Below are 18575 nucleotides of genomic sequence, written 5' to 3'. Positions count from 1 at the left end.
AAAACATCAAAAAGACTCTCATGGAGCTTTAATTTGCAGATTTTGCTCCAGCTTTGTTTACAAGAGCATGCAAATGTTCCCAGTGCTGTCACTATTACCTTTCATGGGTTTTTTTTGCTTTTACCTGTGTTTAACTTAGAGTTGATGAATTGTCTCCTGGCTTTGTGCAGATCTTGTGGTAATGACTGCTTTCTCCTAAACACTGTGGCCAAGACACAGAGCCTGTTAGGGGAAAATTCTGGGATTCTAAGGGTATCATACATTTCAGAAATTTAAGATTCTGTACTGTGTGACACTGGAGCTTATAACCATATAAAAAAGTCTGTGTGCTGTTATTCAGAAATAAATTGGCTTTTGTGTTTATCAGGTAAGTTTTAAATTAACTAGTGTAGAGCTTAGGACACACTGGCTCCTGGAGTACATACCCAGCCTTGAGATGTCAGCCTTCTGGGGTGTGTTGACACCCACAGTCACAGTGTGTATTTCCTGGTGCTCAATATTCTCTTGACTGGTCTGTTAAATACTAACTTAATTTATCTTCAGTATTTGATCTTTGCGTTCGCGTTTTATTTGACTTGGACCATCTTGAAAAGCTGCTTGTAGAAGTGAATATGTGCTATTGTAGCTCAGATTCAAAAGTTTAGTTACGAGCTGGAGCTGTGTGAGGTGACTGCACAGTGATGATTTATCAGACACCCTCTGATCCTCTGTCACTCAGCACCTGGCAATAAAATCAGAGAACTGTCGTGTGAAAATACACTCCAGCCTCAGGGCACATCAAAAGAAAGAGTTTAATCACAGGGCTTCAAGCCATTACGTGAACGGGCTTTGCTGCCAACATCTGCTGCAGCCTGTGAGAGTGGGAAACAGGGCACCAATTGTGTTACTTCAGCAGTGGAGTGATGGCACAGTGGGCAAAGTCCTTATTTTGTACAAGGAGGCAGTGGGGGGAATTTTCAGGCTCGGTTACCTGGAAGGTTAGATAATGTCAGGGAACAGTATTGGCTGCATGAACAAACCATGTAAAGACAAAATGCTCCCAGACCTATTTATAGAGCTTATCTTTGCAGCTTCCCCCACCCCATCAAAATACAGTATGGGGGACTTTGGAGTGTGATTTCTTGGCGAGGGGCAGGGAGTGGTGAGTTGTTTTTTCCTTGATACAGATGATTATTGCCTAGTCTACAAGTGTTTATCCTTTTGCCATCATCTGAATTATTTTTCACACATATCTAGCTTTCCAGGTAATAGAAAGCTGATTGTGTCTATTTAAAACTGAGTCTAAATCTCACTAAAGTAAAGCTGCTTTTCATTTTCATTGTGCTCTTGAGTTCTTCAGAATCCAGTGGCCATTGTTTTTAATGGAGTTTATGCCAGACTCTATATAACTATGCAATATACCTTTTTAGAATGATTCCTTCACTTTTTCTCATTTACTGTTTTTGACAGTCATTTGCATTTACTGTTACAACAGGTTTCAAAAGCAAAGAATGTTTTCTTCATCTGGAGTGGGTCTGTTGTAGGCTACCTTGTGCAGGACAGAAGATAATTCTTTTTAGTAGCAAAATACAAGCAAAAATACTGTCTTGTTCTTCTACTACTGGTTTTGGTTAGCTGGAGGAATCCCTCAAACTTCAAAATTTCCTGGCTTTTTTGATCTGTAGAAGCTGCAGAGCTTCCATGAAAGATGCACCACAGATAGTTATTCTAGAAATAGGCATAGGAGAGTGAATTCTTGGTAGTTTTTACTTGAAGTTGGTTACATTTGAGTTTGTGGAATAAAATCAACAGAAGATTGTTGCCTTGTTATATGATGTTTTTATCCTGAAGTATTGATTCCAAGCTTTTTGTACCAGTCCCTTATTACCAGCTTTAAAGCTTCCTTGCAGCTGAGTTTCTTGTTGCCTTGCAGGAGGACAGTGACATCCTGGAGCCTGATCTGGACAAAGATGAGGTTTTGCTGCCTCAGATGGGAGAGCTTTCAGGAGAGAAGCTGCTAACAACTGAGTACTTGGGAGTGAGTACCACTCCTTAGAATCTTGAAATAAATTAATTTCCTGTGTTTAGTGTTTTATTTCAGTAGTTTCACCACTTTCTTCAGTTTGTTGCTTGAAGAGGCAGGTGCTACCTGCAGACCAGTCTGAATCTTTCACAGTCTGTGTATGAGCTGCTGCTCAGGAGAAGCAGAACCAGTGTGAGAAAGGAGCTACCCTTTCACAGGGGGTGGTCAGGCTGTGGCTTAATAATAAGCTACAGGCAGCCTTAGGGTTCTAGTGCTACACCAGTGACTCTGTGAGCACACAAAGCAAAGTGCTGAGCAGGTTAATACTGGAACATTCTGCTGGTCTGAAATTATTTTAGAAAAAAATGAAAGTTGAAAAGTCAACTGCTCCTGCAGGCGTTGTGCTGGATCAAGTATTGTCTGCCTTACTTCAAGCAGCAAAAAGCTATTAAGTAAAAAAGCATAAGGTTTGTATGAATGCCATTTATTGTGCTGTGACTAATTCGAGATATTCAGAGGGCTGGAGCACCTCTCCTGTGAAAACAGGCTTTGAAAGTGGCATTATTCATCCTAGAGAAGAGAAGGCTCCAAGGAGACCTTATTGTGGGCTTTCAGTCTTAAAAGGGCCTACAAGAAAGCTGGAGAGGAGCTTTTTCACAAGAACATATAGTGGCAGGACAAGGGGGAATTGCTTCAAACTGAAAGAGGGTAGGTTAGATTAGATAAAAGGAAAATATTCTTCCCTGTGAGGGTGGTGAGACTCTGACACTGGTTGCCCCAAGAAGCTGTGGCAGCCTCATCCCTGGAGGTGTTTGAGGCCAGGTTGGATGAGGCTTTGAGCAACCTGATGTGGTGAAAGGTGTCCCTGCCCATGGCAGGGAGCTTGGAACAGGGTGGTCTTTATGAACTTTTCCAACCCAACCCATTCTGTTATGAATGTATGCCTTCTCGAGAGTCCAGAATCCTGACGGTGGAAAAGTGACCTGAGAGAAGATGTCGTGAGAGAGCCTTCCGTGATTCCAGACAGTTTTATCCAGTGACACCAGAATGCAATTTAGTTTCTGCTGCAATGTTTCTATATAATTTTCTCTATGGCTTCAAATACCTGTTTTTCCACTGCATTATTTTTTTTTCTTCGTTTCCGTGTATCAGATAATGACTCACACTCCAAAAACCAAGAAGAAGCAATTTGCTGGTATCCATCAGAGTATAGATGAGCCTCTCCAGAGACCTGTGACACCAGGTTATCACAGAACTGCATATCTAATGTAAGTCCCAACAAATGAGACCAAGCTGGATTTTTTAAGCTCTTTTAAAAAGCATAGCAACAACAGAAAAGAAACCCATAGCAATGCCTAAATAACTAAACCTTTCCTATATAAAACTGCATTGCCATTGTCATTCATTACGGAGAATTTAAAAGAAATGAGCAGAACATTGCAGGCAGAGATAGGTCCATTGACTGAGGTCACATTCCCAAAATAATTGAATAAATATTTACTGATCAGATTAATTTAAGTTTGCATTATAACCCACATGTTCTTGCATCTTCTTGGAAAGTTGCACCAAACATCTGCAATGCTTGGGGAGCTTCCTCTTCAAGGAACAAGCAACAAAGTTGATTGCTCTGGGGGGATTTGTTAGATGACAGATGAAAAAAGAAAATGGGTATGATAAAAATCTTGTTATTTTGGGTTTTCCTGCTTTGGAATAAATACATTTTCCATCAGAAGTGTGTGACACTTTGCTCTTGGTGTGATTTAGGTTAGAGTAGAAGGCTTATTTTAAATGGAATAAAGGAGTCTTACCATGTAGAGATCCTTGAATGTTCTCTGCCTTCTATTAGAACAAGTGTATCTTGATTTCTGAGTTTTGTCCTGTTCACTGTCCTGACTGAGGAAGTAAAATACCACTGAGATCACAAATTTAAATGATTTTTGTAACCTTCAGTTGCATAGTTTTAGATTTGATCAAGTCCAGGTAGCTATGATACAGGCATTGTGAGGATTTAGTGTTTTTATTTCTGTGTATACTTAATCTGAGAGACTACAAGACTAACAAAGTATGATAATAGTACTCACAGGATAAAAGACTTACAGGATTTGTATAGGTAAGTATGTTAAAATGAATGGGTGACTGAAACACAACAATGTAATGAAATTACAGGTCATTCTTTGAACACATCAGTCCTGAAGATTGTCCTATGTCATCCCTCTGCCATTCTTTGCTTTCCTGTTCATGTTTTCTATTTCTTAAAATACTTCTCCTCCTCATTTCAGTGTGGAAAATGGGTGCAGAAGACAGTGAGGACTGATGTGGGCTGTAGTTGCACAGGTGTAGGTGACTGAGTGAAGTCTATTGTTTGGGACAAGTAGTGGTCACAGCTTTATCTTGCCTCCCACTACCTCGTGTTGAAATTAGAATTCCTACTAGCAGGTGATCTGACTGGGAGCCCTCCTGAGTCATCCAAACATACTCTTTTGGCAGGTGTACCATTCTTTTGGGATTATACGTATTAGGTTACCAGGACTTGGAACAGACAAGTGTAACATACCAGATCTAGGCATGGACAAAGGCCCAGAAGACATTTATTTTTTTAAAAGCAAGATGAAGAAAATACACACTTCTAAAGCAGAAGATTTTTTGGCTATCCCATGGCAGAATTTGCCTTGCAATCTTAATTTTTCTTCTGAGTGCTGGCCTGGATAAAATGGCATTTGTTTGAACATGGCACCTACTTTGTCTGCCTGGTAAAGCCTAAACATGGACTTAGAGTTCTGACTTTGTGCACTTTATTACAGTGGCCAACTTTTTGCACCATCACAACATTCACAGTTTTTGAAATATATATATGTGTGTGTGTTTGTGTACATTTCTATATTTCTATATGTATATTAAATGTGTGTGTTTGTGTGTCAGAAGAAAGCAGGAATTAATTCATATATTAGCTCATATTAGTAAAACGGTGATTATCTAATAATTTTCATGCAATCCTCCAAAAGAACTGCAGGCCTTAAAAATCTAGACTGGTTAATCAATGCCTTAATATACATTGCCACTTTACTGTGGGGTCAGTGTTAGAATTCAAGGTCCCACTTCCCCTGCACAGTATTTTACCCATGGTGGGTTTGGAGACCTGGGCTGGTTCTGTGGAATTGGCTGTTAGGGCAGTGTTACAGTCCAGTTTTTAAAGTTACTAGAAATTTCTCTGCCCAAATTAAGGTGCAAACAAGACCATATGCCAAAGTTAATAGTGTGCATTTTATTTGATAATAAATATAAGAGAGAGAGAGGAAAGAAGAGAAAGAAATAAAAAAGAGGTGGGGGTACAGAAAGAGTGACAGAGACAGATCAAAGAAAGCATCACTACTCTGTGTATCCCAGGGATGTGCTGTTGATCCTCTCCAGCTCTGCTTTTCTTGGTGGTATTGGAGGGTGCCCTGAGAAGCACAGAATAAATGGATTAATGCATGCTCAGGCCAGGTGGGAATGCCCCCAGTGGGGACAGTTTGACACAGTCTCTTGTAGCTCTTGTCTCTGGGGTCTGTTGTATCACTTTGAGACATGTTCAGTCCTGTGGTGCAAGGCCTTAGGGAGGAGTCTGATGGATTCTGACACCCCCTCAGCTGCCTCCCACATCAGTGTCTCGTGGATGTGGCCTGTGGGGTTGGGGGTTACACAGCTGGGCCAGTCTGTGTAAAGGAGGATGGGTTTTCAGTGCCTCTGACCAGAGGTTACACCCCAAACCACCACCCTCCCTCGTTTTGGGGGGAGTCTGTGTAAACCTGGCCTCTGTGGGCTGTAGTCTCCCTCCCAAACCCAGCCAGGGATGATTCTCTGCTGCATTTGGCTTTCTTGTGGATGCATTCCTTTCTCTCAGCCTTGTTTGCTTCTCCCTAAATCTGAAATGATTGAACGTAATGTCACCTTTATCTTAACTAGGCAGCTTAACTCACAGTTCAAAGTTCCAGCCAGGTATCTTCAAGGAGGGGTGGGCTTCTGTGGTTGTAGCTTCTTTATACAGATTTTTCTATAATGGGTAAAACTCCTTCCTAATAGTGTTTAAGGCATGAGCCATTTCAGTCCCTGACAGGCAGCCTTATGGCCTATTTAGAAAGAGTATTTTCAGGAATAAACCATCATTATCACTGGACTGTCTAAGCATTACATTCTTGCTTTATAAGTGGAGAGAAAACCAAGTTTGTGGAAATGAAATTACTTTCCTCTGGAAGGTCAAAAAAATGGTGTCAAACCTGTGACAGTGGCATTTATTTCCCACTGTCCTGAACTGCACTGCAATTTTTGCATCAGAAAGGATCTCTGGAAGTGATTGCTGCCTCTCTTTAGCATCATCTACCCAGGCAGGATATTTACTTAAGTGTCCTGGATCCTGGAGTGACGTGAGTCTAGTATTTTGGCACAACTTGAGTCTTCTCAGTTATGCAGCTTGTGCCTCTGCAAGACAGCTTCAGGTCACTGCTGGATACAAATTAAAACCACATTTCCATCGTGCTGGTTCTGGTAGCTCTTGGTCTAAGACAAGTGTTAGTTTGATGATGTGAAGCAGCTTTCAGGGATTGCCTCACTATGCAAACTACAGAGGAGAAATGTAAACAGCAGAAATCTAACACTGTGAAAATACGTGAAAATTAATTTCCCTCCTGCTCTGCCCAAATGGTAGAAATAATATGAGTGTTTGGTGCTCCCATGTTTTAAGCAGGAAACAAGCAATACCACCCTGAATGAGAAGTTTGTCCTTTGTACCTGACTAATTTGTGTGCAGGAAACTGCAGTGAGTAGATGAAGACATTCTCGAACTCCATTTTGCAGCAGAAAATTGACAAGCTTTGATGGCTTTTATGCTGTTCTAATTTTAGTAGAAATTAATTTACTAAAATAAAGAAATACTCACTTGGAAATTATTGCAGGAGGAAGTCAATAAAAGCTTAGCTGCCTTAATTTGAAAGCAATATCTGAACTGGATGTATTTCGTACTTTAAATAATTTAAGTGGCTTTTATCATCTGAAATCTCATGAAAAACGTTGGACACTTTTGCCCTGATACAGCTTGTCTACCGGATACAATCCAGGACAGTTCTTCTGAATTATCTAAAATCTTGTATTCAACAGAGAGGTTAAACTGCATTAAAGATTTTTGTAAATGCTTTCCATTCTAAATTGAAGTGTATATAACTTGTTTGAAGTTCTTCATGTGAGACTCGATGTAATATATTCCATTTAAAAACATCATGAAAAAGGAAGCAGTTGATGAGATACTATAATGTATCTCTTTGAGTTGTTGGTTCATACCTCCAAAAGGAGGAGGGTGAAAATCTTTAGTGCTGAATAGAAGTATTCACACAGAAAATTAATGCAGAATAGCCACTGCACATGTAGCAGCCATTTCATGCTAATTTTTCTATGACTTCCCAATGCAGACAAGGCTCTAGTTACTTCAGATGAATTGTCATGGGATCCCTGTATGGACAAGCTCTTGTTGTATGGAGCTGAGGGAGTCAGGAAATACTGGAAAGCTGCCTTTTTTTTCTTTTTTTTCATTTTCCCCTCCTTCTTTAAAGACTCATTGGCTGAGATCACTCAAAGGGGCCTGAACTACTTAATATTCTGCTAGCTATTTCCTTAGAAACTGATTTAGCTGTGAAATCATGAGCTGCCTCCTTGGACTGCATCCTTTTTACTAGAAACTTAGTTTAGTTACCTTAACCTGATATTGGGCAGGGAAACTTTCCATGTCTGCCAACTTATTTTCACACACTTTTCACACCCCTCTCACTTCTGCTGTGTTTTATTGCTTACTAGTAAGCAATTGTGTCCCTGTTCTGTCCTTCAGCTGCTTCAGTTTCCCATTGATCCACTTCACTTGTGAAATCAAGAGTTCTATTTGTTGCCTACTTTGTTTTGAGTCTGTGTTGCATATTGCTGTTTAAAGTGAAATCCTTGTAATATTCAGAAAGAAATCTTAAATCCTTGAAAAAGCTGGGTATTGAAGACCTCTCAGGCCCATTTCTGCAATCTTTTTCTTTAAGTGTCATGGTGGAATTTTGGGTCTTCAGACTGCAGGGAGTTACAATTTCCTTTCCTCGGCTCTTTTATTGCAGTAGGAAAAAATGTTAATTTCAAATACGTCTAATGTCAGCTGGTTTGAGGGAGCTGCAGTCAAGCAGTTGAATTACATCCTTTGTACTGGTTTGCAGTATGAAATATAAAGTAATTTTGATGTGTACTGTGTCATTACAGGCAATTGGAAGAAATGAGAATTTACTCTGATTAAACTTTTTATACTGTAAGCATTCACCTTGCATTCTCCTTTCTCCTTCAGGCCAGAAAATGGTACCAGTTCTTGTCACAATAGGGATGAGAAGCTGCAGTCTCCACCAAGTGGTCCTTCTTCCATTTGTGGTGGGAGCCAGTCCAGCATTTCTGACTTCTGCATTTCCCCCTCATGTAAGCATGGCCTGTGGATGCTGTTCTTAATTGCTGACATCTTCCTACACTGGGGCAGGTGTAGGGGACCTGGACTGTGTGTTGTAGATTGGGGATTTTTTTAGTGTAGTGTGGAAATGCTCTCTGTTTATAGAGCCCAGGTCAGTGTGCAGGAGCTTGGTGCACACAGCAGACTTTGGCTCAAGCAGAATGAATCACACAGAAGGTAATGGGTGGTCAGCAGACACCAATGGTCTCACTTGCCTCGCTCATCTTGCTTCCTGTGGAAGTGCCAAGGATCCAACCAGGGCTTCCAGTGTGTGAAGGATTCTCTGCAATGTCCCCTGCCCAGGGAAGGAGCTGCAGCCAGAGACAGTGCACTTCAAACAGGCAAAGCCTCTTGCTTGATCAAATATACCCTTGTTTGGATCTAAATGAATCACTGTCTGCTGGCACCTGCAGGCTCTCTTGGCTGTATCTCAGTGTTAGAGCTGAAGGCAGCTGCAGTTATCTGCTGAGATTTGCAACTGCATTCAGATCATCCAGGGCTGTGGAGGATGGGCAGCCTAGTGCTGTGTGGCTGCATTGTGGGTGATGCTGCTAAAGATTCTGCCCTTGCAGCTTCATCTGAAATGAATGCAAACTCAGCTGGATCTGAGAGCTCAGAAACATGTGATGAAATTTAAAAGGTTATACCTTCTGAAATGCTCGATTGCTGAACTTCTGATATCCACGAGATCATGGGACTTTGGTTGTAGGAGTTCCAGCCTTCCTGCAGGGATTCATTAACATTTCCAATTATGGATCTAAGGGCAAAATGTTCAGCAGTTGTAGATAAAGGATCTTGCAGCATATCCGGGACAGAATTATTAATAAGTTCAGGCAAAATGTGCCTTTTCTTTTCTGAAAAATATGCTTTGAAGCAGTAAAGGAATAGCATACTTTTTACTTTCTCTTCTATTTTCTTAAATTTCCTAAAGGAAATGAAAGGGATTCTGAGAAAAGTAACCAAAGTCTTGCAGACAGGAATTCGCTTGCATAATGCCTAGAGCTGATAAATGTAGCATTCAGAAGGAGGGGATAGGAGGATAGGAGCAGGAGAAGCTCCTGTCCAGGATGGGCACTTGGGTTCTTGCTGTTGTGTAGCACTGAGAGCTGCTGTTCTCCCTCTCTGTACATAGTGACACCTTGAGTACAGCTGGGGGGGTTTGGTCAGCCAAGAGCAGCAACTCACACCAGCAAAGGCTGTAAACCAAGCAAAACCATATTGACTTGGCAGTTTTCCTACAGAGAAGGAGAAAAAGAACATATTTTTAAATACCTGTGCTTTATAAAGGAAATTAAACCAAGTAGTTATCAAATGTGTTCCTATTTGGTGTTTTAAAGTAACTGGATGTAATTCTTAAGGCATTATGCCACCATCCAGAGCCCACGTGAATCAGATTTTGCTATCTTTCCAGTCAGGTGCATGCATTCACCTTTGTCACTTTTGCTGTGTTGCTCATGCTGTCTCTTGTTTTATAGAGATTTGTGAAGAGGTTTAAACAGGCAACGTGAGTCAGTCAGCAAAGTAAATGTTGTTCATTTTTGATGAATTTAAAGCCATCATGCAGAAGATATTTCAGCCAGCTTAAATGTTTCATTTTATCAGAACTTTGCTTGTAGCCTCTGTTTAAAACCGTGTTAGCTGCTTTCAGTTAAAATTATTTGCAGGTGGCTACTAATAAGACTACTAGATTATATTATTTTCCTGTAGAAAAATCTTTAAAGTCAGAATATACAACATATTGCTAGTGCATATGCATTATACATATAAAAAGACAAATAATTGTGTGTGACTGAGGAAATTCTTCCTAGCATTAATGCAGTCTATAAAATAACTTGGAGTTACTTGAAAAATGGCCTGAGGTTTGTTCTGGGTTTTTGCAAGTAGCAGTGACATATGTGCTTGTCTTTCTTATCTTTTGGGATTTAGAAATGGGGTGTTGTAAGAGAAGAGAAAAGAGACTGCAGTGCTGGACCCTGTCAGTGACAGGAGTTTTATTCTGCAGAATGATAATTGAGTTGGGTCTTTGAACATCTCAACTTTTCCAAAAGGCAGTGGGGATTGTAATATTTAAATTGAAAAGGCTTTAATTTAAGACAATGGGAAATAAGCTCTTTCTCTTCTATTGCCTTCTAAGATACAGCAGGGAACAGAACTGTGTAAAAGTAATGGTACTGCTTCTAGAGGCTTTCATGATGCCCTGCCAAACATCTCTGCTGTCCAATAAATTTGCTGTTTATTGACTTCTGATCTTGGTCTAATGGTCATTCTGTAGTACCAGGAACCTGCTTATTTCAGAATATTTGTTTCTCAGCATAACAAGAGTACCTTGGGACTCAGAGTTTCATGCAGCCAAGTCGCAGAATGAATAGTGAGAGACAGAGAGTGAAAAAAACAGAATAAAAAACTTCATGTGAACAATTAGCCTCATCAAGGGGCTGTCTCAAGGCTAAGTTTAGCATCAAGGAACCTTGATCCTCTTTTGTTTTCTAAAAATGAACATAGTTCTTAATGTCCTCCTGGAAATATTTGAATTGGTCTGATTTTGTCTGGGTCCATCCTCTCCCCCTTTATCCTTTGGTTAAGAATCAATAATTCTTGCACTCTTTCATTTTTTATCTCCTGTGAGCAAAAAACTTGTGGACCAAAGATGAACCCTAGTGATCTTCCTACACTTATTATGCTGAATGCCAGACAGAACATGTGCTGGGCAGCAAAATGCCTGTCTGAGAGTGACCTGATCTGCATTCTTATCAGCAAGAGAGAGCAAACCAGGACAGCAGCCTTTCCTGAGCATGGCAGGAACAGAGCTAGGGATTTTCCCTAAGCTTTCATTGAACTTGCATATCTTGGTAGCCTTGTGATTCTAAGCAAATTGAGTGTCCTTCACTTCCTCATTAGTGTAAGGTAGAAGTTGTTCTTGTCTGTCGTGTCCCTGTTACTGTGGATATGTACAGACAACTGCAAGGGGTTGACTTTCTGTGCCTTAAATGAGATATTGGACATAGCTGACCTGTGTTAACTGAGGGTCTACGTGCTCCTATCCCATTGCAAGTGCACAGTGTAGCCAGTTTTATTTTCCGACTGCAAAGGGTTTAAATTATCACACGTGCAGCTGTTTTGCTCAGGTGATAAGCCATAATACACTCTGCCACATGAACTCAGTAACCTTCCAAAACCTCAGGTTTTCCTTCATACAGCAGGAACTGTGACTTGATTGTATTTCTAATAAAACAGTCCTCACTGAAATGTGTTTCTTTTTTAAACAGCAGTTGAAATGAAGTCGTCTGAAGTATTTGCATCAGGCCATAGAATGGACCAACACATCCCATCTGGTGGCACCTTGTCTTCTCAATCTGCTGACTTCACTGAGGACAAAGCAAATGGTCAATCACATAGGTATGATCTATCCAGAGGATACCTAAAATTGTGAGAGGAGTCTGACAGGATTTACCAGCTAATTCCATGCTGCTGTAAAGACAATATGTGAAGTCATTTGATGTATGATGTAGTCTGGCCTGAGACAGCTGTGGTGGTTCTTGCCAAACAAAATATCCTTTGCTGTGCCAGAGGCAGCTGTTCAGTTTCTAAGCATCTGGTTCAGAATGGGAGAAGTCTCAAGCAATACATTATTAATGAACTTCACATGTATGCTCAATATAGCCTTCTGAAAATAAAGCTTCCAGATTGCTTCTTAGATAATTCAACACTAGCCCGTGAAAATAATTTATTAGTAAAAAAATAGGTAAGATTGTAAGAACAGGACAGGAATTAATAGGCAGAAGGAAGAAAAATGAAGCATTTAAGTGGGTTAAGAGTGTTTAAATGCTGAGCTGCTAGCACTGCTGACCAGAGTCCCTCATTTATCCACTAGGTGGGTATATCAAAGGAGGCAAAGTTAAGAGATCACCCAGCAATAGGTTTAAAGTCTTCCTTGAAATTATTCCTGTAAAATCAAAGTTCTTGCTCTCCTTATCCTGCTTATCCTGTTCATCTTCTGTGAAGCCTTTGTCACATGTACAACTGTGATGTTATATCTTGGATGAGAACTAGGAATTAATTAGCAATTGGACCAAAGTCTACCAAAGTTTTCAGGCCTGCATGTATCTTTCAGACATTAACAGCTTTTTCCTATAGCTAATTAGATTGGGCCAAGTTTTGAACACTGTAGACAAATTTTAAAAGAAAGTATGTTCCAGAACTAAAACACAGAATGGGTGGAGATGTGTTAAAGGAAGGGTTTTACCAGCTCTTTACACACCTGATTTTTTTCAGAAGTGTTGGTTATTTGTGTTAATTACAGCTCTAGCACTTCTGAAAGATTCTGTGTATAGAATTTTGTGTCCTTCAAGCCTACAGATGCTTAGTGTGTGGTTTTGGGTTTTTTGGGGTATTGGTGTGGCTTTGGTTGTTTGGTTGGGTTTCTTCCCCAGTTGTGCTGTTTCCATGATGAGATCTGAGAAATTATACATTGTCAACAAATTATCACTGGTTTCAGCTGAAGTGCTTAATAGTCATACTTCTGGTCCAACATTACTGGTTTTATTTCTGTTGTCTGTTGTAACACTAGCTAAGCACATAATAGAAGTACAAATAGACCATTAAAATTTATGGCCAAATTGTTTGCTTTGTGGTGTAGGGAGGGATATTATCTTTCAGACTTTGCCTCCAAGAAGCAAGTCAAATTAGCAGCATCTTGTCCCCCACCTCAGTGAGATGTTTTGTTTCTCTATGAAACGTATTAAAAAGGTGTGTTCCCGGTAATTTTTAACATTTGTTAACAAACATATGTCTAAATCTCAGGATGGATTTTATAGAAATGAAGGCACAGGTGCAGTATCCTGCAGAGGAAGATCATATCTTTTCATCCTGTATTTTCTCAGCATGCATGCAGTAATTTGGATTTCCAAATGCAGCCTCGAGTTACAGATACAGGAATGCAACCATTCACAGTCAAAGAGAGCACAGGTTTTCTGTGTCAAGGGTCTTTTGTTAATACTTTGGTGTTGCAATAGCTAGACCTGCCTTTGCATTCTTTCACTCCTGGATGCAGACTATAATTTGTTTGCAAAACAAACAGGACTAATAAATCACTGCTCATGGTTTTGTCCACTGTAAGAAATGTCTCCTTCCTGGAGGCAAATACCTATTAGGCAAAAACCAAGACCTTCCTAGAAGAGGTGTGTATGAGAAAAAGAGGGCTGAGCTGGGCTGTAGAAGTAGTCACTTCTCTTTCTTCTCTTCCTTAGCAGTATAAAATGGGAACTTAACTGCACAGAAATGAGTAAAATGAAGCAAAATCAATTGGAGAGAAGAATGAGACCTTAGTAGTGAACTTTCTACTGCAGTTGTTTTATTTCCACAGGAACAAATTATTTTCCAGCTGATGCAGGTCAGACTGACAGCTGCATTTGACAGTCTTGCATTTGATAGTCCCTGTTGCATTTTGATCATGTGAGGAAATAGCTCTGTTGTGCTTTTTTAGCCAATCAAAGGTGAATTTGTAACAGGCTTCAGTCTACAATTCTAACTGGCTGGCAAAGGAGGGTTTTTTTGTATTGTGACTATGTTCAGTAGGATCATGATAAAAAAGAGTTTAAACTCTGCAGGACATTCTTATGTCCCTATTAGCCTTGCTTTTCTGATAATCTGGTAAAAATGGCCAAAAGTCCCAGTGTATTCTTGGAGAAAATGATTTAATTCACTTTATATATTCAAGTCCTGTCTTATTTCCAGGTTGATTATTCGAATTCTAGGGTCAGTCTGTTGTGCACTTTTTATAGACAATAATTTCAGTTTTTCCAAGTAAACACTTTTCTTTCTTCTCAGCTCAAATGTATATTTTTGTGTGAGTTTGTTGTGGGTTTGGGTATTTTTGATTGGTTGTTTCTTGTTTTGTTTTTTTCTTTGAGCACACCTTGTCATCAGTGACTCCTTTGCCAAATGCTGACAAATGTTTCCCACACTAGATTTTGCTTCTTCTTTCTTCAATTCATCAACTTTTAAAGGATAAAAAATAGGAGTTTTAGCTGTTATCCTAAGGATAGTTATCTTCTGTTGATCTTAAACTATTTATTGATGCAGTAAAGATGAAGTGGTTCTGTGGTGCTTGAACACTTGGAGAGCCAGATCTGCTCTGCATCCTCTCAGAAAAACTACAGAATTTTTCCAACTTTATAGGTTTTGCTACTAGCCCATTTCATACAATCCTTTCCTGAAGAGTTTGCACAGATATGAACTATTTTGTGTGAGAACTGTGTATCTCTTTCCTTGGTAAAGTGATGTGACTCTGGTTGCATTGCTTTGCTCTGTCGCTGGTCTGGCTGCCGAGGTTACTGCCCTGAAACTGTGGAGATGGTTGAATGGCTATAAAAACACCTTTTTTAAGTGTCTGGAAATCAGATCCAGTGTTTGGTTATCTGTTGTTAAATAAGGAAGGAAAAAAAACCTCATTTGTGGCTCAAAAACTGCCTTGATGCTGGTGAATCTTTCTTTTTAATCCACCTAAGAGCACCATAGTACACGTAAGATTATGAAGAGCACGAGTGAGTTGAAAACCCAATTCACTTGAACTAACTCACTTTACCAAAGTGAGCTAAATGATAGAAAAAGCAACAACAATGACACTGCTATATGGAGATAAAGATGTTTAAATATCTCAGTGATCCACGCCATGAGGTTTTATCTAGCCAGTCTTATTTTTTGGTGTTGTTTTACCAGTCTGTTTCTGCTGCCTCTGCCACCTCCTCCTTTGAACCTGAGACAAGTGTTAACACTTGTAATACTCACAGGTAGAGGGCTGCAGGGATGATTCTTATCAAAGCAGTTAACACTTCTCTGCCCTTAGGAGTTAGCATATACATATGCAAAATACAGCCTGTAAAGCTATTTAAAACACAAAAGGAGCACTTGCTCAAATCTCCCCGCAAGGTAAAGCAGGGCTATGGAAGGGCTAATCAGCACTGACTCAGCAGCATTCCCAGGGGAGGAGGGGAGATTAAATATCTTGAAAATCCTCCTAATCACGCCTTCTGATGGTCACAAAGGGTTCTTTTGATGCAGCTAATAACACGGCGACTTTCTATTTTAATCGCCGATTTTTAGACAGCACCTATTTTTTCGATGTCCTGCCTTTGCTCTTTTATTTCCCTTTTTAAATATGATGGAGTTGTCTCTCCAAAAAAAGCTGTTACTTTAGTTTAACCTAGTCAACTTTTAAGACAAAATCGACTCACTAGTGCAAACATCCATTAGATTCAGAATTATTTTAGAGACTTGCTATTTCCTGGTAGCTTCCATTTTTGTAACTGGAAAAATTATATTTATGCTGAGGGCAAGAAAGGACCGTGTATACTCACACAGTTATTGACTAAATATTAAAGAATGGTATTTTTGCAGCACATGCAGACTGTGAAATCGCAGCACCTGGTTTATGTTCTCAGTGTGAACAAGGAACCTGTGTGTTTAGGGAATTTATTTTATACATGCCCTCACAGCTTTTTGCTCTTTTGGCAAAGCCTTCAGGGAATTCTACAAATCTTATCTGAGACAGGAGCCAGGGAGGCTGCCTGTGTCTGCCAAGATTGACCTATACCTGGAAGAAATTGTTGTGTCTGTGCCCCAAAAGGATGTGTTCCTGAACTGTAGCATATCTGTATTTTTTGCATCCCAGAATGAATCACTGGGTGTGATAAAGACCAGAAAACAAGCTATAGATCAGTTACTGGTTTGCAGGGAGTTTAACTGAACCTGTTCACTCCTGTGTGTGAAGAGTGAGGTTTGAGCAGGGTGGGCAGGTCGACAGAGCCAGGTTAGAGGCTGTGCAGTGAGGACATGTCCCAGGCAGTACCTGTGCTGCCATGTTCCTTTCCATCTGCAGTCTGCCTGAGGTCTGAGCACCTGCTGGGCTGTCACAGCACGTACTGCAGGTTTCACTTGGTTGCAGATGTACTATGCATACATATTTCTCCATGCATTGCTAACCCTTTCCCTCTCCTCCTCCAGTGAGTTTGCCTTAGCCTTCACCAGCAAACCCAAGATCCCTCGCACTCCTGACGGGCAGAGCACCAGCCCTAGAAAGGGAAAGGTCCCAGCCATTGCCCCCCAGTTCTCTCAGTCTGAACCCCGACAAACAAGCCATCCAAGCTCCTCAGGATCATCCACAAGGAGCAGACAGAGTAAGTGGAAAATGTCATCGTTCTATTTGTCATTCTTTGGGGTGGGAAAGGAGGGAGCTTTGTAGAAACTCTTCAGGAATGAAGTTGTAGGCTACAAATGTGCCAGGAGTCTATGACATTGTACTTGTCATCTGCAGGATGTACAACCATGTAATTGTATCCTGCTGAACACTGCTCCTATTTCCAGGCTGTCATGTGAGCAGTTAAGAGACATGCTTTTTCCTGTCTCTGGGTGGAGAAAAGTGACCCAAATTCTCAGAAGTTTTTGGGGAAGCTTATGAGTCTCAGATTAGACCTTCTCTAGATGTCATCAGAGTTTTTCCTTTTCTTTAGACATTTGTTCATCCCACTGTGTAACTTGAAGTCGGATCCCTGGGTGTGTCTACACTGCAGCTGAATGTAGAACAGATGTCAGGCAGCTCAGGAGATGGCTCAGGGCAGCTTGGTAAGCAGAGAGCCAAGCACAGTGTGCTGCTCATGGCAGTCTCCTTTCTGCTGAACCACCGTGCTGTGGCCTGTAAAAATTTATAAAAAGTACTTAATCTCTGGGGAGGGATTAAGAGAGGGTGGCTTTGACTTGAGGATGGAGGAAAATTATGGACACTTGCTTTGAGCCAGGCAACACAAGCTCAGTACAGAGGAAAAATTGCTCTTGGATGCTCACACATCAGTAAACATGTGGTGTGTCAGCTGTGGAGGTTTTTTGGGGTGGAAGGGGAAGAAAGGTCCATTCTTCAGCGATGAACAAACTTTTTCACAGGTGTGTGGATAGGAAAAGCTGGATTCAAATACAACCCTGTGTCCATCATGAGTGGAAATGGCAGGAGCAAATGCATCATAACAAGTTTACTGATGGTTATTTGATCACAATATAACATCAGCTCTATTCTTTAGCTGTAACTGTTACCTTGAAACATTTGACAAAAATATAGTAAGTCAATACCTTCATAAGAAACTGGAAATGTGTGTATCATTAGTTACTTATTACAGATACAGAAGATGAAATGAATTTAAATAACCCAGTAAATCAGTAACAGAGCTGGAAAGAGCATTCTGAGCCTTCTGTGTTGCTCATTCATTGTTCCACACAGTTGCATGTGCAGGGAAGTGGTGTGGTTTTGTTCAGGGAGTACAGGTGAGGCATTGGAAGGGAATGTTCTTGGTGGCAAAAGGAGGTTTTGACCTAGAGGCTCCTTGCTTCATCACTCCTGTGCTGAGGTAATGCAGCTCTTTCAGCTTTACCTTTGCTGCATGTGCCCTGAGTTTTACCTCTGACATCAGTGCTCTCTGTTTCCTGTGAAAGCAGCACTGTTCTGCCCTGACTGGATGTGGTGTTAACACCCAGGAGTCTGTCCCTGGTTCCTGTTTCGGTTCATTTCTAAAAGCATTGGCCCGTTGAAAAGAAACCCTAGAGAAGAAAGCAAAAGCACAGTGTGTGTGTGTGTATGTACACAAAAAATCTGAATGTTCTAGTTTCTCCAGGGCAGCTTTACACTCCTGGGGAAAGTGTCCTAGGAAGGATGAGACATATCAGTGTTGCTTTCAGGAGGCTCTGGAGCAAGATCCTTTTCCAGTGGCAGAAGTTAAAAGTATTTTATTTTTAAATTGCTTTAAAGTAAGTCACTTGGGGTTCTCTGTGGATTCTGTATATGTGATCTGTTAGTACAGATACTTGAGCTCTTCTAACTTTTATTGTTTTACACTACACCTCTCCTCTTTGCAGGGAACGTATGCGGGCATCCCAACTTGCTATCTGTTCATTTTCCATTTCTCCCCAATTTTTCACTTGGGATTCCAGGTTATCATTTTCTATCTGTCCACATGTGCCGCAGGACAGTGTCACCAATAGAATGTTAAACAGTTCCTGCTAAAAAATAGCAAATAAATTATTTTGCAAACAACTAAT

The 18575-nt window shown here is 40.5% G+C and overlaps 1 protein-coding gene across 9 annotated transcripts in view; it reads left to right on the top strand.

Moving 5' to 3' along the window:
* The window catches only part of ARMC9 (armadillo repeat containing 9), a 77903-nt gene that overhangs the window by 37582 nt on the left and 21746 nt on the right, over positions 1–18575 (top strand). For 7 of the 9 annotated variants that reach the window (XR_008841192.1, XM_056498871.1, XM_056498873.1 and 4 more), the window contains 5 exons: positions 1913–2017; positions 3155–3270; positions 8343–8467; positions 11762–11891; positions 16497–16669. Coding sequence is in view for 6 of the 9 variants with exons in the window: in XM_056498871.1 (XP_056354846.1) it covers positions 1913–2017; positions 3155–3270; positions 8343–8467; positions 11762–11891; positions 16497–16669 (649 nt within the window). In the remaining 3 variants the exon portion in view is untranslated. Of the gene's footprint in view, positions 1–1912; positions 2018–3154; positions 3271–8342; positions 8468–11761; positions 11892–16496; positions 16670–17002; positions 17115–18575 lie in introns of all 9 variants that reach the window. The other 2 variants (XR_008841194.1, XR_008841193.1) reach the window with 1 other exon arrangement.

Source organism: Oenanthe melanoleuca, chromosome 9 (genome assembly GCF_029582105.1).
Source record: "Oenanthe melanoleuca isolate GR-GAL-2019-014 chromosome 9, OMel1.0, whole genome shotgun sequence".
Taxonomy (NCBI): domain Eukaryota; kingdom Metazoa; phylum Chordata; class Aves; order Passeriformes; family Muscicapidae; genus Oenanthe; species Oenanthe melanoleuca.
Note: the sequence above shows the minus strand (reverse complement) of the source record. Positions and strands in the feature narration are given on the sequence as shown.